The sequence below is a fragment of the Melanaphis sacchari genome, unplaced genomic scaffold, assembly GCF_002803265.2.
Source record: "Melanaphis sacchari strain LSU unplaced genomic scaffold, SCAv2.0 Contig62_pilon_pilon, whole genome shotgun sequence".
Classification (NCBI taxonomy): Eukaryota; Metazoa; Arthropoda; class Insecta; order Hemiptera; family Aphididae; genus Melanaphis; species Melanaphis sacchari.
In genome coordinates, this window is record NW_020271445.1 from 25,147 (window position 1) to 45,418 (window position 20,272).

General features: G+C 26.1%; 1 protein-coding gene across 4 annotated transcripts in view; it reads right to left on the reverse strand.

Annotated features, from left to right (window-relative positions):
• LOC112600239 (papilin-like) overlaps nucleotides 1-20,272 on the reverse strand; it is a 48,107-nt gene that overhangs the window by 18,098 nt on the left and 9,737 nt on the right. For all 4 annotated transcript variants that reach the window (XM_025347425.1, XM_025347422.1, XM_025347424.1 and 1 more), the window contains exons 2-9: nucleotides 13,091-13,151; nucleotides 3,999-4,201; nucleotides 2,531-2,591; nucleotides 2,073-2,155; nucleotides 1,846-1,996; nucleotides 920-1,043; nucleotides 567-647; nucleotides 321-493 (exon numbers count right to left, since the gene is read on the reverse strand). In XM_025347425.1, the coding sequence (XP_025203210.1) occupies nucleotides 321-493; nucleotides 567-647; nucleotides 920-1,043; nucleotides 1,846-1,996; nucleotides 2,073-2,155; nucleotides 2,531-2,591; nucleotides 3,999-4,201; nucleotides 13,091-13,151 (937 nt within the window). The remainder of the gene's footprint in view (nucleotides 1-320; nucleotides 494-566; nucleotides 648-919; nucleotides 1,044-1,845; nucleotides 1,997-2,072; nucleotides 2,156-2,530; nucleotides 2,592-3,998; nucleotides 4,202-13,090; nucleotides 13,152-20,272) is intronic.

Genomic DNA, 20,272 nt, shown 5'->3' on the forward strand with positions numbered 1-20,272 from the left:
TAATTAAAACTAATTGGTGTCGAGTTAGCGATCCTACTGACTTAATGGTTTACGGTAAATCATTATTCATCAGATAGTTAGTAGGTAAACAAAACAGAATAAAAAAAAAAAAAAATATATATATATATTTACTACTTAATTAGTGGAAACTAGATCCATAAATCATTAATATAGAGAAGTATACATTTTAACGCGATACGAAATTTAATTAACAATTAAAATATTTTGAACGATCATAAGAACCATTTATAATTATTTTGATTTATTATTATAACTTTTAGACAATAAATATAAAATTGAGAAATATAAACTTAACTTACCACGATATAAATTGCTTCTGAAATTGGTCCTAAAGCTGTAATTATTTCGGGTGTGTAAAGTGCTCGCTTCTTCCTCTCATAATGAAAAACGGAATTGCAGATTTTCAGGCTTCTAGGATAATCTATCTTCCAATTACCATTAAGGTAGTAGTGTCCAGAAATGTTTCTAATTGCTTTAAATATTATATTAATGTAATAAGATATTATATAAAGAGAGACGTAAATGTTTTATAACCTGTAAGTTACCTAAATAATTATTAGACGGCTGAATTTCCCTTACTCTTATGTTAGTAGCACCTGCCGGAATCAGAAGTATATCCGTATACCCTAGATATAAAATTAAAAAAAAAAAACAAATATAAGTAATTATTGAAATAATAATATGCATAAAAAAATAATATAATTGATACAAATAATAAAATTGTATTACGCATTATACGTTTTAGTTCGTTTTAGTGTACTATGAAAATCGCTTTTCTACGTATACACACCATACTCTTTTTATAATACTGTTATTATATGTGGTAAATTTCATCAACAATTTTAAATATAATAATGACATTTTTTTAAAAAAATATAATTTTTATACAGCTACGTACCGTATTGTAAATCGTTCATGTCCAAAATACCTTGAACGGTATTGCAGTTGGAACCGTCTCCTCCACAGTTACGGCAACGATCTTCTCTTACCGGTGAACCCAATAGATTATCACATCCTACGGACTGAAATTTATATTTATTTAATTCAAAAACGTATGAATTTCACATTAACGTTATGATAATTAAACACGGTACAGTTTTACAATTTATTTAATATTAAGGATGTAAGCGTAATACACGTAGGTGGCTAAACATTGATATAATTCATATAACTGAAACTTTGTGATCGAAATATTGAAATGTGAACGGTATAGCGCAGGGGTGGCCAAACAGACGATCGCGATCGACCGGTCGATCGTGCTAGAATTTATTTTTAGGCTGCGCTCACGAAAATTAATTATGGTGGTATAGTAACTTAATAATAATAAAAACTTTTTTATCGAAGTCGATCCTCAAAGGTGAAGTATATTTTTAGTAGATCGCGGCCGAAAAAAGTTTGACCGTCTCTGGTATAGCGTAATGTGAATAAAAATGAAATCTAAAAATCAAAATATAAATTACAGGTACAGCGGTATCTGATTAAAATCGTAGTGTCTTCAAAAGTCGAATAAAAATACTTAATATACTTAATAAGCAATATAAATTATGATACTATAAAAATTAGGTAACTAGAGTACTAATTTTAAATTTAATTAATAGAGCGATAATAATATAAACAAATTTTCAAAAATTATAAGTTGTTATATAAAAATATATTTTTATAGAAAATACTGACAATAAACAATATTTCTAACGAATAATAATTTGAATTACACCGGAATAAGCATAGGCACTAGATAAATATAATACTCCAAAACAAGAATGATTTTTTAAAAACTTAAACAAACAATAAGTAATGACTTTTATTGTTATACAATGGTATTACCAAACATTTTCCATCGACGCAAACGTCTAATTTTTCTTCATCACACGTGGTACCATCGATTACTTTATTTCTATGTCTGTAATAAAATCGTTCTCCTTTCGGCATACAATTCAGTTCACATTTGTTTGGAGCTTTGGTGTAAGGTACCCATCTGTGTAAATAATTTTTATTTTATGGCGTATGACAATAAAACGTTTGTTGTTGTTGTTGTTGTTGTTTCCACTTACTCGTATGTCAATCCTTCAAATGGTACATGGTTAAATGCAGCACATTGCTCCAGTCGGAAATCCAGACTTTTTTTGGGACATTCCTGTATAAAAATCGTGGTTAATAAGCTCGTTTGTTATATTATGTTCATTATCGTAATGCGTTCGTTAAAAATGATTTTTGATAAATTATTATAGCATAGATAATTAATATTCTGTACCTACTTAATCGATTTTGTTAATATTATAAGTAATATGCATTCGATAAATGTATTCAAGTGTGGCTCAATTATACCATGTATATTGTATATAATATATTGTTTGTTATTAAGAATATGAGATGCATACTACTGTATCATACCAAACTGATTTAGTAATTTAAAAAATACAGCTATAATTTCTAAGGATAATTTCAGATTTCATATTACAAATAGTATTTTCCACTTCTATGCTTGTAACAAGTGTACGAGTATACTCACTTGAATGTTACAGGAATAATATCTTTTCGATGATCCTGTGCAATCTTCGGAACCGTCTTCTCTATAAACAAAAATAAGTTTTGAGTAATTGGAGATTCTTGCCTAACATTCTGTTATTTATATAAGAAATTCATGAGTCAATTCGTATTATGCGAAAAATTATTTAATAAACAACGGACACCGTTTGTTGATATTTGTCAAATAAAATGACAATACTAATTAAATAAAAATATTTTTGGCTAATGTATTTTTAAGAGCACTGCACTTACAAATAAATGTTTTAATAGAAGTTCGCCTTGAAACTGTAGTGGAATTTATTGATGATAAAAAGTTTGTTTTAAAATTAAAACTTAAGCGTATTGCATTAATTATCAATGAACAATAGGTGATAACATTAAATGATTCTATCAGAACATTTTTATTATTTTCAATAACATTCACGTTTTGTGTGTTATTCAGTGTATACGACTATACGAAAAAAAAAATGTGATTATATTGTATGTTCTTTATTTTAAATATGTTTATATGGTGTAATTGTTAAGTATTTTTTTAAATTAATATGAATATAATAATTTAAACGAATAAAATATGTTGATGGTCGTCGAGGCGTGGTCTATTATCATAATATCGTTGTCTATACTAAAAATATTATCCATAAAATTGTTTTTATTTTATTAGGTACATAATTGGGTGGATGATTAAAAATTTATTTTTTTAAGAATATGTGTTTAAAAAGCAGTTATTCAATTTGAGAAATTTTAATTAAAAAAATTCGGTGCACAGAATAAAGGCGATAATAAGTCAAAATCATTACCTAAGCGAAAATATATGTCATTTTTTCTGAGTTAATCGTACTAGCTTTTTTATTTTCCGTAAATAATTTATTTAAAAAAATAAAAAAATAAATTGTTAACAGTTAATAGTATGAACTAGTTGAAAAATAGCCAAATTTGCTTAATCTATTTCACCCATGTACCAGTAAAATCGCTTTTATAGAACATTAATTTCTATGAAATCTGTATTGTGTACCTCATATACATTAAAATGGATTATATCGAGATTTTACTGCACATTTTGAAGTCAAACACTAGCTTAATGACATCGGTTTACTTGTAATTATTGTTAGTAGAACCTACATATCGACCATTATTGAGATTTTACAGTCATGCTCTATATACTATTAGATGATAATAAAAATAAAAATCTTTTATCTATTTCACTGTGTAAGGTTCATAAAACATAGCCAACATAATCCGTTCTATATAATTATCATAGTCGTCTCTTAGGGCCGATACATTCAATAAAATCCAAAGCACGTACAGAATGTCCATAAATAATTATAATAATATTTAAGTAAATTAAAATTCATACAGACATTAACATAATTTCAGTTCTATCATTTAAACTATAATAAACTTCATACGGTTTATGTTTATTGTTAAAGGTACACGTGTCCGTGTTATAATACCTGAATGTCAGACATCTCCTGGTTTGAAACGCTACTCCTCCACCACAACTACGGGAACATTGACTATCGTCAGACCACGGACTCCATTCACCACTCTCCGAGGTACTGCCGTCCAGATAAACATGATATTCTGGTATGAATCCGGAGCTGCTAAACGTATTGTTCCATTGTTGTCTTTTGTGTCGGCCATGTCGGAGGTGATGCTATAAGAATTCAAACCATATATGATACAATTAATATTAGATATATGTCTAATGGACAACGATAAACATCGGTCAGTTGAAATCCACGATGCATTAAATGTAAACACTATATAATACATGATATAATACTTGAATTGAATGATCTGACATTTTAGCACAATATACAAATCATATTATGCACGTGTTGTGTTTCGAGTAAATACTTATTTATTTTCAATTTTTTCGTGTATATAATACGTATAATGTATCTCAGACATTATCATCGTAACATGAATAATAATACTATATTATATTTATATTGACCCAACTTAAGGGGAAAAAAACGTATATTTTACTAAGATTTTGTACAAATATTATTTATAAATATAAATATATAACTCAATATACATACAATTCAGTTATACAATAACGTAACCATTTTTTTTTTTTTTTACAAAATTATGATATCTTAGTATATTTTAAGTTGTTTAGGCTGTTGAATTGTTATGACAAGTGTATACAAATAAATAAACATAAAAAACTAACTCACTTTTTATAATCCTATTTTAGATTCTGAGTTAAGAACTAGTTTTTTTTTATAGACTAGCTTAACATTTTAGCATTAAATACTTATACGAGTATAATATAATAATGAAATATTTTATTCTCATTTAATATTTTATATTTTTATGTATAATGTGTTATATATTGTAAATTTAATATTTTTACTTTGAACTTGAGAAATATGCGTAGGTACTCTATTATAATTTTTAACATAACCTTTAGGCTTTAGGCAATTTAGATTAAAAATATTTTTTTATTCTCATAATAATTAATTTATTAGTAGTAATTAGTTTATTATGTTGACTAATCAATGAACCAAGATCGATAAATAAAATCGTGATAATCAAAATATTAAGTTTCATATTTGTGTACTAATGTGGTACATTATATTTACCTATTACCTATTTATAAAAGTTATAACCTACATTATATTATATTATAATTTATGTGGTCTATACAGACTACGTATTAAAATAAATTTCTTATTTTATTTTTTTTTACTCATCAAATCAGTCTTAATTGTATCATAACAAACCTGTTAATAATATCTAATAAAAATAAAGACTTGAGATAAAATGTGTAGATTCAGGCGGCGGTGACCGGACACGTATTTTAACACTAGACATATATTATGAGATCGGGAGTTCGTTAAAGGTGATTAATGGAGTGTTAAAAATAACGCCACGACACCCTGTCACGGCTTGGGCACTTCTCACGATTTCCTAATCATCGTGGTCGTGAAAAGAAAAAAAAAATGATGCAAAATGAAAAAAATATCGAAACGCTGATGATTATGTATCGATTACAAAAGAAGAGAATATATTAAAATAATGTCGAGGATAATATTATAAAATACTATAATTCTTACGCCGAACCCATATATTAAGGCAACGGGGTATGAAATCACGAGTTTCTACGCATTAAACATGATATGTAACATATATACAAACACTATATGCATTTTGTATATTTTTTATGGTTCTGTATACTTATAATATAAATAGTAAGTATACTTACCCCCATATTTTTATTTAATATTGAATTTATTTAAACTTTGATTTTTTAAAATTTTTAAATACATTTAAAGATCATAAGTACTTTAAAATTTTTGAAATTTGTTCTACTATTTAAGATTATCAAAGTGTTGTATCTAATTCAAAATTGGATAAGTAATTTTTCAGTTATTAAAATGTTTATAATATTAATAATACTAGCTCTTGAAATTTGTATTTGGACCGTTTTTATAGTTTATAAATTTAAATAGATAAATTGAAATTTCTAGAATTTTAAAATTACCATAGTCCTTATATCATGCAAGCCCATTATCATGAACTTTAAAACTAACCTTTAGAATATAGAGTTAAATAACTCGAAAACTCAAACACTACGTCTTTAAATTATAAAAAGGGGGTGATCATACTTGGTGAATCATCTTATATATCTTATATATTAATATGGGTATATACGTGCGCGGTGCCTGTTATGAATATAAGATACTTATCTGGAAAGAACGACCAATTCGTATTTGCCGCGCATGTAACTCGTCTTAAAATGTTGTCTATAATGGACCGTTTGTCTCGTATTACGTAGGTATTTTGTTAACACCACCGAAATACCGAGAAAACGAGATACTCGATACGTTATCGTCTTAAATAATAATTGTATTCAAGATTTTATATTAAAATGATTTATCAATAAGGACCCCTCGTGTTTTGTTAAAACATAATTTTTTTCTTTAAAATATTTAATGGAGAACCTCAAAACCATTAGTCGTATAACAATAACTGTAATATTAATCATAGTAATCTATAACGTTTGATGGTATTTTAAAACTAACAACGCACTTAGTTTATTGGATAGATTTTGGCAATAAATTAAAAATATATATTTACCCACGTATTATACGATGTATATCACTGTCGTATGACTGTATACAATTATACCATTATTGTTTCTTTAAGTTTATTAACCTATCTAACCGGACGATCGGTTTACATTATTTGAAGAAAAAATTTTTTTTAGGAAAAATTATATTGGATTTGTTAATATTTATTTTTTGTTTTTATTATCAACTATCTAATCATATTACAATACTTGTTTTTTTTGGGGGGTATCTACCGAGACACTGTGTGTTATTACTTATTTGTTTTTAATACTAGTTGTTTCTTCATAGTATTGCCTGTGACATATTAAATAATTCAAATTAACTGTTTTATTTTTTATGTTTTGCAATGGCTACAATCCTACTCGTATACAAACAAGAAAATGTTTGTTTTTCTTAAGTCAATAAAACCTTGTGCAAACTTATCTTTTAAGTATAAAATTTAAAAAATTAACTACGAGTCTTCGAAGTGTACATCCGCGGGCTATAAGATAACCTATGTACCAAGTTTCAAAAATCATGGATGCAATAGACTTGGCTATGGATCATTTACACACCACACACACACACACACACACACACACACACAAACAATACTTTTTATTAATATAGTTATGTACGATAAAAGTAAATATAACTATTACCTACTATAATTACGAAGTACTGTAGAAATTAACTACATTATATCGGGTATTTTATTTAAAATGTCAACAAGTATTCACTATGACAAAATAATACAAAATATGATGGATACACGGCAGTTGTTTTCGATCACAATACCGACCGTGAAACAGATTAAATAGTCGGATTTTCCACGCACCATGGCATCAAATAGCATTGTCATATGAACATTATATTTTATTATTATCATTTCCTTTAAACACATTATTCATAGGGTTTTCATATTTTCGAACCAAGGACACCCCTTGTGGAAGAGCATTGTAATTTTTTCTTTACTCGAGTGCGTTAAACTTTAAAAGAAATTCAAAATTCAATAAAATCGGTACAACCACCTTTAAAAATAGGTACATTATTTTATTAATTATAGCGCAAGTCGCAAGTGTGATTTATGTTAGTATCGATTAATTTATATTTATACTTATTAGCATATTACGAGTGCATGCCACATAATAAATTAATAATTTTAGTAAAAGCCGTTAAATAAGAAGTAGAAAGTGTGAAAATGTTTTTAACGCGTAATTTTACAATAATACCTAACAATATTCCATATTATGTATTATGTCTGTTAACGAATAAATCTAACATAATATCATCTACGATTAATTGGTTTACTGTTTAGATCAGCTGAATTACTTATTGTTAGTTACATTTAAAAGATATTTTAATTAAAATTTGTTAAAGTTCAATTAATTGTTTATACAAATTAATTTTTGAGAAAAACATAATTATTTGTGTATTCAAAAATTATGATTATTATTTTTCACTATTTTGAAATACAAATTATAATATGGTACCCATAGCCCTTAATCGATAAATTTATATAAATATTATTATTTATATAAATTTATCGATTCATTTATTACGAACATTTGAATTGAGAATTATTTATTGTATGGAAGAGTATGCATATTAGATACATAAACATCATTAATAAGCATAATGAAAAAAAAATTGAATTATATTTGGTTGTAATTAAAAAAATGTAAATGTTCCGTTGTTAATACATTAAATTATAGTTGTAAGTATTAATTACCTTACCTACTATAGTATCTAGATGCTTATTAAAATTGAGTCTTTATAAATGTGTGGACCGTTGTCTGTGGATGATTTGTAATAACTATAATAAAGTTTGCTTAATATTACCTGTTAGTTTTTACTGATGATAAATTACTAAGCTACACTACTTAAAACAAGTTTTTCACTACTAATTCAGTAAAATCACGCGTGTAATTCCATATTAGATATGAAATATACAAATCTAAAAAATATATAACAACATTATTCTAAATAATACAAGACCAATTAGGTTTCATGTCCAACTGTAGATAACTTAATGCACAGTGTAGAAAAATAAAACACGCATAGGCAGTTAGCATTATACACCTAATGTGCATCTAGTAGCCACCTTATAATGTTAACATTTTTATAACAAAAACTATTTATTTTTTTCGTTCAACGTTTATATAAATTACATATCTAAAACCAAGCAATTATTTATGTCATGAATATTATAGTGAAAACCATTATATTATATACAAAAGAATTTTATGAAAATATAAAATATGAGGTGTAAATATGTAATGTATAACGTTTTAAATCTCACTTACAAAAATAAATCGTTTGAAAGTAAAAATAAAATAGTTATGTATGTCTAATTTAAGAGTACTTGGTGATTGGTAACTAAATTAATTTAATCATAAAATAAATTCGGTTAATTTAAATTTTAGAATATATTTTAATTTACATCAAAAGTACTGTTTTATATAGTTACATGCCTACTTATACATTAACATTTTCAAAAAGTGTTAGGTTAGAATATGGTTATAGGATAAATACTCCATCGAGACCCGCATTAGGAGTTTAAGTAAATCACTAGAATTCTATATCAATATAAAATTTCATCTATTTAATGGAAATAATATTATAATCACGGACGGTTGTCGACAAAAGAATTTAAAATGTCTATCTATTGTTTGTCTATTTCTTTTTCAAACTACCGTCTTTGCACCATCAGCACACATAACTATATAAGTACCTATGCTTAACATAAATAACTGCAACAAAATACTTATTATAATATATATATATATATATATATAAATATTGTGTGCTGTGTATAATATAAATGTTATAAAGTAGAAGTTTATTATTGTTAAACAGTGGAATTTTAAAATCTTATTTCTCATAGGTATTTATAACAACTTCATGCAATTGGAACAACGAGCACGTATTTCCGACCAAATAAAAAATAAGTCATAAAAATGTATATTTTTTTTAATCTACACTAGTAGTTATAGTTTACTGTAGTAATTCTAATATAAAGAAACTTCATTGTGATTTTGTCGATTAAAATAACAGTATAAATGTAAAAAAAAAAAAAAAATAATGATAATAATAATATTTTATAATATATTAGTTAGTCGGAGTTTTCCATTAAGTCTGTGTGAAAACGTTCAACGAAATATTTTTAAACTAATACTTAAAAAACACGTTAAACTAATATTCCTTTAAAAATTAAGTATAATCTAGAAAATCAATTAATGTTTTTGACTACTAACACAAATATTAATTATTCATGGATATTATACGTATGAGTATGGTAATACAAATAAAAAACATTTTCTAATAAAAATAATAAATAGATAAGTATATAGACAATCTAGCGGCTAGACACTAGCTCGTCTAGGTAGGTTCCTGATTGGTGTCTGGTGAATTAATATTTAATTCAATAATGCTATTATAATATAGGTGTCTACATTGTTGTTTGATTTATAGCTCATGCAGTAAACATAGCATTAAGTTGAATTTAACCACGCTAACTACGAGATAAACATAGTCTTAGTTGAAACTAACCATACATCCGATCGAGTTAAATAATATATCCATTATTACTGCTACTACTAACCTGGAAGGTATATAGACATACATAATAATAAGACCATATGAGTATAATATGGAGAAGTCCACCGTTCAGAAGATTTCATGTTTAATCTTTACGGATTTTTTTTTTTTTTTTGAATAATTATAATTTAATTCATAACAAAGCAAAGAGGTATTTGTCATATTTTCGTGTCTATTGTGTCACATACTAAACTTGACTTTAAATCGCCATTAAGACGTGTTGATAAATAGCTTTCAGTGACCATTATATTTCTGTTTTGCCGGACAAAAAGATGGGTATGTGTATATAAATCAAAGGACCGCATACGTGATTTATGACCATTAAAAATCTGTGTTAGGAAAATAAAAATAGAATAATAATTTATGTGTATATTTATTTTGAAATACAATTATTTTAATCGCTCGACGAACAGGTGGCAAAAGGAATGAGGATAATATCTTACGATATATATTATTTATTTTTTTTTTTTATTACCTAGATTATTTTAGTTTTTTAAATATGCATTTTAATGGTTAGCTCGTGGATTATTTATTTTTACTTAATAATGATTATTTAAGAGCTTAAGTTTAAATAAAATAATATATAAATATGGATTTCATTCTATGTAAGTAAAAGTAACAAACAATTATATAATACTATGTAGTTATAAAGGTGAACATTAAACATAATACAAAATGTGATATGAGATGTTTTTTTGATTTTTAAATAAATTTATATTTTAAAAGGTAATTTATTGTTGAACATAAATAAAAATCTGTAAAAAATGATGTCAGTATTCAGGACTGTTATCAGGATGCAGTCATGTGCTTTACATTTGTTATAAAAAATAAATAAATTCTTGCCATATAATGCAATGATGTATTGATGCTAAAGAAGCTTCTACAAATAGTAGGTACTAGGTAGTTAAACTAGGGAAAAATTGAAACAAATCAAAAATAAATTAAATAATATGACAAATGTAAATCAACTTTAATGATGGATAATAATGCCCCTAATGAGTTCTATAGACCAAATATAGAATTTCAAGTGAAGTGGTAAAATATAATATCTAAGTTATGGGTCGATGACTCAATGTTTAATAAGAGTTCAAGAATCTTTCAATTTCTTTATTACTCTGTTTTCATAGTTTTCATTTATTGATATTAGGTACTTAAGTTAGAAAACTGGTCTTGAGTATCAGATTTTTTAGTATACACTAACATTCAATTAACGTAGTCGTAACCATTAAATTGCATTAAATATATAGTTTATACACTATAATATAACAAACTAAAGATACATTAGTCCTAACATATAACTTTTAATCAACAAATAATAAATTAACAGTTAATAATTAAATTATTAAATGTATATCAAATCTTCAATCAATTATAATATTATATATTATTATATTTCTATTGTACATTAATGCGTAACGCCTTTTGTTTTAAGCGAGCGACATTAAATTATTATTATTGCGTACCACTAAACACATGTTTCACTGCACAACACAAAAACAAAACAAAAAATACCAGCAACAGGGCACTAGATGCAACATATTAGGTTTTTACGTCGAACGGATATATTTTACAAAGTCGTCAGTCATTTGGAGTCATATATCATATCGTATTCGTTGACAACTGCAGTGTCGGTCTGGTGCACCCGGCTATCCACCGATTGCAGGGGCCCCTTGGACATTTTTCAATATTGAAGGTCCACAACCAAATGGGAAAATATATATTTAAATCACTTAATCACTTATAAGTCGTGACTCGGTAATTTCAAATTATTTATGAACTAATAACAAAGTTTAGTATATTTAACGCATTTTGCATAGAATTCAAAAGCGTTATTAAAATTCCATACACAGATTACGTTTGAAGAAGTGGATATTTTCAAAACCTAAAATTTGTAAAATCTGTAAACTAATAGTACGTTATAGCTGGATCTTTTAACTTGTATGTTTATTAAAAGAAACTTTTTTTCAACAAAAATTAAATTTTTGATAGGTATTATGGATATTCTGGCAATGAATTAAAAAAATATCTAATGTTTTAATTATAATTTATTATTATTTATTTAATTGAAGTAATTTGTATTTATTAGATTTTGTTTTACAATATTTAATGATTGTGTTATATAATTCGATGTGTAAAATATAGTAAAAAAATAATGTAAATCATTGTTAATTATAATTTTTTTATTTAATAATTATAATAACAAATAATTTTAAAGTAATAAAATACTTTTTGACTAAAAAAAAAAATTAATTATTTTATCGCGATACATAATATATAACGGGGCGTTGGGCTCCATTTAAAATTAGTGAGCCAGGGGCTCAGTCACAAATCAAACCGACACCGGTTGACAAAGTCCTTACGTATACACATTTCCTTCGGCATTTATTTTGCCCCGGTGGATATGAGTTACATTTATAACGTACACATGAAAAATATTAATAATTGTACGTGTGTACAATGACTACAATGTAAGGTGCACAACGAGTAATAACGATCGGACTCGGACACATCACCGAATACTATTGTGTATGTGTGTGTGTGTGTTGCACATTTTAATAAACCCGGCAGGCACCGGATTAGCGGCAATGTTGTTTGATGTTCGCATTGCACACAATATATATGTATTGTACACCACGCACATGGCTAGCACGTGTATGGTTTTGATGAATGAGGGGTTGGAAAGGACGACAAGTGTAACGTTTACGTACAATGCATCTCATGAAAAAAAAAAAATCACATTATACAACGTGTGCATTAAGACTACGCGCAGTGATAGAGGTATATAAAATACGAATAAATAATATTAATTTTTCTTCGACATAACTTATTATAAAGCTTACAACTATCCGCGTAAATATATTTTGTAACGATAAAAAGCTTACCTGTCTGCTCAATGATGCGGAGATGTTAAATGATATAATTAGTATCAATAGTGCCAGATACCTGGAAACAAAGAAACAAAAAAAAAAAATCGTTTTAACAATAATATAATACTATAGTAATTATTTATTTATTTTTTTTATTTGATGTAGTACGTAATTCGTACTCGCTGCATTGTGTAATAATTGCATATTTTATTCTCGTTTTGTTTTCATACAATGAAGTTCACAATATTCATAACGATTGTCTATTATTTATATCGAGTCACATAATCGAAAAACGATCGTATTACCATTTAAAACGTGTTCACGTGATTTAAATTGAAAACCAATATTATTAGGTAACTATGGGCTATAATATCCATTTACATACGTTACGATACTCTGCCGTATAATCGTTTAGATGTTACAATAACATTAATTATATTTTTCGTGCTGAGTTAAAAAAATGAAGCGGCAGCAATTATTATATATCAGTAGGTACCCATCTCACTGTGTGGTAAACCTCACACGTCGAAATTATAAACAAAGTTAAAATATAATAATTGATAGGCCATTTTGCACTCTTAGACTTTTAATAAAATACGTGCAATGATAAAATATACAAGATAATTATTTTATCTTATTTTTTGACTAATGGCCGGATTTTAAAACAAACAAAAATCAATTGACAGTCATAAAAAATATCGATTATCTTTGCCTGCCATACAAATTCTAATAGTTTTCATAATATTGTTAATTAATCAATTTTGCGTTACTATAAAAAATATGTAGATAATAATATGTTAATTTTTTTAACAATATAGTTTATTTTGAATCATCATTTACTGCTCAGAATAATAAGTGTTAAAATTCCAGCATTTTGTGCATTGACATGATTAAAAAAAATCACAGTTATCATCATATAAAACTACAAATATTTCACGGACAGTAAATGTTATTAGGTATGATATGTGTTTATTTTCCAATTTAATTTAAGTTCCGTAACTAAATTTTAAATATTCATAAACTATTTTCTTCAGCAACAATATATTATTACACCATTTATAATTTATACCATATTGATCAGCATTTAATTATAAGTAATTTTATTTAATATTTATTACAATAATCATTACACAATATGACTTGAACGGTACTTCCGTTTTATTTACAATGATTGTCAACACATATATCAATAAAAAATCGTTTAAACAATTTCTATAAATTAATATTTACAATGCGTTAACGCATGTCCTAGCTTAATGATTCAAGTTATGAATTACATTTACATTTCGTCATCAGTCGATATAACTTTACAGTTATGAATTATCGCTACTGTAACACAAATATCTCCAAATGGTAAGGATAAAAAATTTAAATTTCATAAACTTTGAATTTTTTTTTTTTTAATGATTTTATTATTAGATTTAAGTTAATGAAGAAAACACATGGATTTTAACAAAACGTTGAAATACGGTACAAGTATGTTGTAAAATTTTTCAAACATTCTGGGTTTCTGATAATTTTAATTAGTAATTTAATTTTGGATTGAAAAAAAAAATGGATATTTTAAAATTTAAAACTGTTATAGTATAACATATTTAAATATTAAAAAAACTTTCATGATTTATTTATAAATACAATATATTATAGAGTATCCGGATGAAACCGGATGATAAAGCATAACAAATTTACAATTAAAAACAGATGTAGAACTTATCATATAAGTAGGGGCACATTTTTATCGTTTTATATTATTATATTCTATAATAAAATTATTATTCTCATAATCTGAAAGTATTTGATAGTTCTAATGCATTTTTTTTATGATTGTACCATGTAATAAATATAATATGCAAGTACCAAAAATACCGGATTTTCAAAAAATTAAAATACAGTTTTTATAACTTAATTATTATTTATTTAGAAATACTGATACTCAATGTATAATTTTATCAAACAGTTGGACAGTTAATAATTCATTATTAATTAAATCCAAACAGGTGCAGTGTGTCAACAAAAGAGTATTTCAATATTAATAACAAAATGGGGTATGGATAAAGTGAAAATACTGGAATTTACAAAAAATGAAATTGTAAATTGTAATCATAATTATTATTTTAAATTAAACTAGAGTAAACATACGTATTATTATCAGAATATTTGAATACCTGCATTATACTTTAGCATTATACTTTAATATTATTATACCAGTATAAAATCGTTGCACTATCAATTATTATTTATAATTTTATTAACATAAATAAATCAATTATTTTAATATAGTTATTTTCTTTTTTTATTAAGTACCATTTGAATATAAACAATATACAATGTTGTTTTGAAGATATCACTGAAGTGTAATAATTTATCTATAACAATAATAATGATAATATATATTTTGTGTAAATTATATCTCATACTTTAAGATTATTATATAATAATATGAATGATAAATTAAAAATATTATGAAATTTATTCTGTTTAAATTATTGTATTTTTTTAAATAATAGTTTCAACGTAATTTACAACACGATTTTTTAACCATTTTTCAGGACGTTTAAGATCTTCGTAGAGGTGTAAAATAACATAGTTACGCGTTGACAGATGAGCAGACAAATAAATCTTAATGTAAACGGAATGAGTGTAGAAAAAATAACTAACCGAAAAATAAAAGAAGAAAAAAATTAGGTAGTAGGAGAACAGTTTTAACGATTTAATCGAATATCAAGGGACACGCATTCCTCCGACCGATTATTGTGGACCGGCAGACGTAAAGAAGGCATCAAAAGTAACCGACAACGTTGACCGAAAGGGGGCAGGATAATGGAAAACAATGATACCTTATAACACTGTAGGTACCTATATATTATTATCCCTTTTCCAGACAAATTGCTATGGGTACGAAGATAATTGTTATAAAGAAAAAACAACGTTACCTTATAATATTAGGTTATTTTATGATATTTTGTCTTAACACTTGCATGGAATTGGAAATATGAAAATGCATAATAATTATTATCATAGAAAAAAAATACTTGAACTAAAATCAAGATGGCTTTTCATTTTAAATATCAATTAAATCATATAATTGTTTTTGCAACAGGAATATTTATTGCAATTGAACATTTTAATTGATGCATGTTTATTTTTTGAAATTTTTTTTCTAGATTTCGGAAGCTTAATCATAATAGACATTAGTTTTCAGTTATTAACCACTGTTTATTATTTTAAATATTAAATCTTTTTGCTTCGCAGATAATAAAAACATGATTTTATCTACATATAACACAAGCGGAAATGAATTTATATTTAAATTGTTGCTTACGGTTTATAATCTTACAATTTGTATTCCGTGTTTGCAGTACATAGCTATAAACACGAGATGGATATTATTTATTGTGATAAATGATTTTTATGACGACCATCATTATTGGACACGTCTTGTCATTCACAACTCGCGTCTCACAGTACTTACTTTATTTAGAAAAAAATAAATATTATCTCCACGTGTCCCTAGTTCATGTTTTCGATTACCGGCGGGAGACCAATTTCGATATATTATCCTACCTTAAGATGAGCAATCCCACTGCATACGCACAACACGGATAGCGGACGATTAATAATAATCTTTGCCCCTCGTATACAACATGTTTACATTTCGAATTCGGTTAAAATGTTATTTACAACTCGGACATTTTTATTGTAACCCGATGGTATAACGCGGAATGCAAGATAAAGAAGTAGAGAGACAAGGGTTCTATAATCGTATTATATATATTGAATGGACGGATTTTATTTCATTTTAACGAGGTACGACTACCCGCTGTTTCCATTATCTCACCTTTAAATTAGTGTTTTTACACGCGTACGCGAATAATCAACCTATTATATAATCCAAAACAACCGAAATATAAACACTGGCTAGATACGCGGTCGGGCAATGCAAACACATAACAATAGTAATAATGACTATTGAACAAGCCCTGTTTTGTTTTTTCCCCGATGAACACCGATGATAAGACCACGGCTTGATGAATTGTGAAAGTCATTGACGGAGAAGAGCTTAAAGTGACCGTCCGTGCGGTGTTTTGTGTGTTAGGTATAGATATAGGCTTATCGTATATATATATATAAATATTATGTATATGGTGGGGACCACCCGCGCGCAGGAGACTTGAACGCGACTTCGGATGTAATAATAACTCAGACAATAATATTTCGGTGCTGGTTCTTCACATTATTAATCGTCCCGTGGTTACCACTACTACTGCCACTGCCATCATCAACACCAAGCCGTCACCACGGTATAATAATATTATCTGGTATATGTATGTAGAAGTCTGTCAGTTTACTGTATATCAAATCATAATGTATATATACTATACTATAGCTTTACTCCACATCAAAAGGATAAAATATATTATATTACTAGGTTTATGTATATTTAAATGCGTTTTATATTATAATACTATTATACATGACTTAATTTATTAAATGTGTTGTATCTGATTTGTAGATAAACGTAAGCTGTATAGAGTATTTATACACAGTTCGTAATTAATAATATTAGAAACCTAAGTAGAGTTATTTGAAATATAATATGAGACTAAGGAAATCAACTGATTTATACAATTATAATTATACAAATAAAACTGACTTGATAATTATTGCATGGTAAACACTTTAATATATTGATTTAAAAAAAGATTTGATATAATATGAAATACACCACATATAGGTACACCATGTATATTGTATATATATACCTATTTTTTAATCAAAATTAGTTAATTTATAAATTTTTGTGAAATATAAATATACATTTTCCTTTTATAACAAATATTAGCTAACCCGGAATACGTAGTCTTGAGAGTGGTTCAGAGTATTTTTGTCATTAACACTTTATGTGTACCTATGCAAAATTTCAAAAAATATACACATATGATCGCGAGTTTATATCAAATCCCATTGAAAAAAGCACTTTCAGTTTTTCTGGATTTTTTCAATTTTTAGAACATCTATTCTAATTTTTCTTTCAATAAAAGCCTTATCTGAACTATTATAAACATTAAAAATAAAAAGCTAAAAAGGTCCATCAGTTTTCAAGCTATACGTTTACCAACAAACATAATTTCGTTTATATATATATTGATAAAAACAATAAACTCTGAAGTGCACAAAAATATTATTATTACCTATACCTATTAAAATGTTAATAATTAGAAGAATTGTTTTTTTTTTATGTATATAATGAGTAATTAATGAAGAAAATCAAACGGTAACTTTAACTTAATGGTGTAATTTTGTTAAAAGGAATATAAAGTCATAAAATAAACAAAATAGAAGGTATAATAAATTGTTTAGGATAGTAATAAAGAAAAATATTTTTATAAATTATAAAATACCTAATACAATTTTTAGATGAAGAGTTTTAATGTTTCAATGACAAATATTATAACACATAATCAAATATTACCATAGTTATACAAAATGTTTTTTAACTAACATAAATAATATACATTATCTTGTATTACTGTCCTAGGTCAGTTAAATTATTACCAAAGTTAAAAAGATGCATTTAAGGTTTTTAAAGTACCTATATTGTTTATCACTTATACCTAATATTTATGTGGTTGTGTTATTAATTGTATTACTATTATGGGTATTTGATGTAAATAATATGATCATGGAAAGTAGTTTTTTTCAACGCATCAGGTTAAAAAATACATTAAATGAAAATGAATTACAAACCCCTAAATTGAATTTAACATGTGAATATAATTTACTGTTTTTATTGCCTATAAAACGCTATATCTAAAACATATTATTTTTAATTCTATACAAATAATTCAAGTACATCACTTTAACTATGTTAAACTAATATTTTCTTTTTCAAAATGACGTGTTTGTATACCCAAAATACTTACACAAGTTCTACAGAAACGTAATTTGTCACGATGATTATAAGTTATTTAGAATAACAAATATTGAAATACTATATAAATATTATAGTACCCAAAAGTATTGAAAAAATATTATGTACTTTTGTTTTTTATTAAAAATAATCATTTTTTTTTTCTTTACTTTTGAAAACATTTAATAATAATTTTTTTTTTATTAATAATATCAATTATTTGCAGTCTGGACATTATAGTAGTATATATACACAATAGTCTACCTGATACAATAAAATATAATATATTTCATAAACAGTGTATTATTATTTTTTGAAATTATAATATAAAATCAGATTGATTGTATTTACTTAGCTTAAATTAAATATAGATAGATACATAGTTACCTACAACTAAGTATAAAAATATAATTTAACACCGACGCTTGATTACAATTTCGAAAAAAGATTTAAATTGTTATTGTAATAAGTAATAACTGTCTATGTAACATAAACATATTATCACATTATAGTATTATGTACTTTGGTATTATATGGATAATTTAAAAATTTTAATGTTCATTAATTTCGCCATTTATCTAACCGATGACGACAATAATAATTAATAATGTCCATGATTACGTAGTAGCTATCATCTTAAACGCTATAATACTAATTTTTTTAAATGTGTATAGTACACATTTTAATGACCAGTAAAAAAATGCACGCATTCCATCCAGAAGAACAGTACGCGGGATAAATATATTTTAAACACCACACCATACCGTAACTGATTGCTTTGTAGAACTAATACTCTCCAGACATTATGATCACGTTTTTTCTTACTCATTTTATTGCTATAAAATTAGATTGAGCAGGAGGAAGGTACGTTGTCCTGTTGAACTTTATCTGGAGTTTTTAATTACTATTTATAATTTACAATGGGTATTCGTAGTCTATATACGTATGCCGTCTAATCCTTTCCCCCTTTTTCATACGGTTTGACATTATTGTTTTACGGCGGACGGCGTAGTGAACGTCTGTTTTTAAGATTTCGTCAACCCCATATTCTTGATTATAATCTGATTTTAAATTTAGAAAGATAATTTACACGATATCTCCGGTTTAACATCCGTAAGTGCGTTTATAAATGTTACGGTTAACTTTTTAAATGTATATATAATAGTTTTTGAGGCTAAGACTTCGTCAAAAATATGTCGTCATCGTTATTAAAAAACCTCAATAAGGAAGACGTTTTGTATTATAATAACACTATAACAGTCAAAATTAATCCATGCTGCTAATTT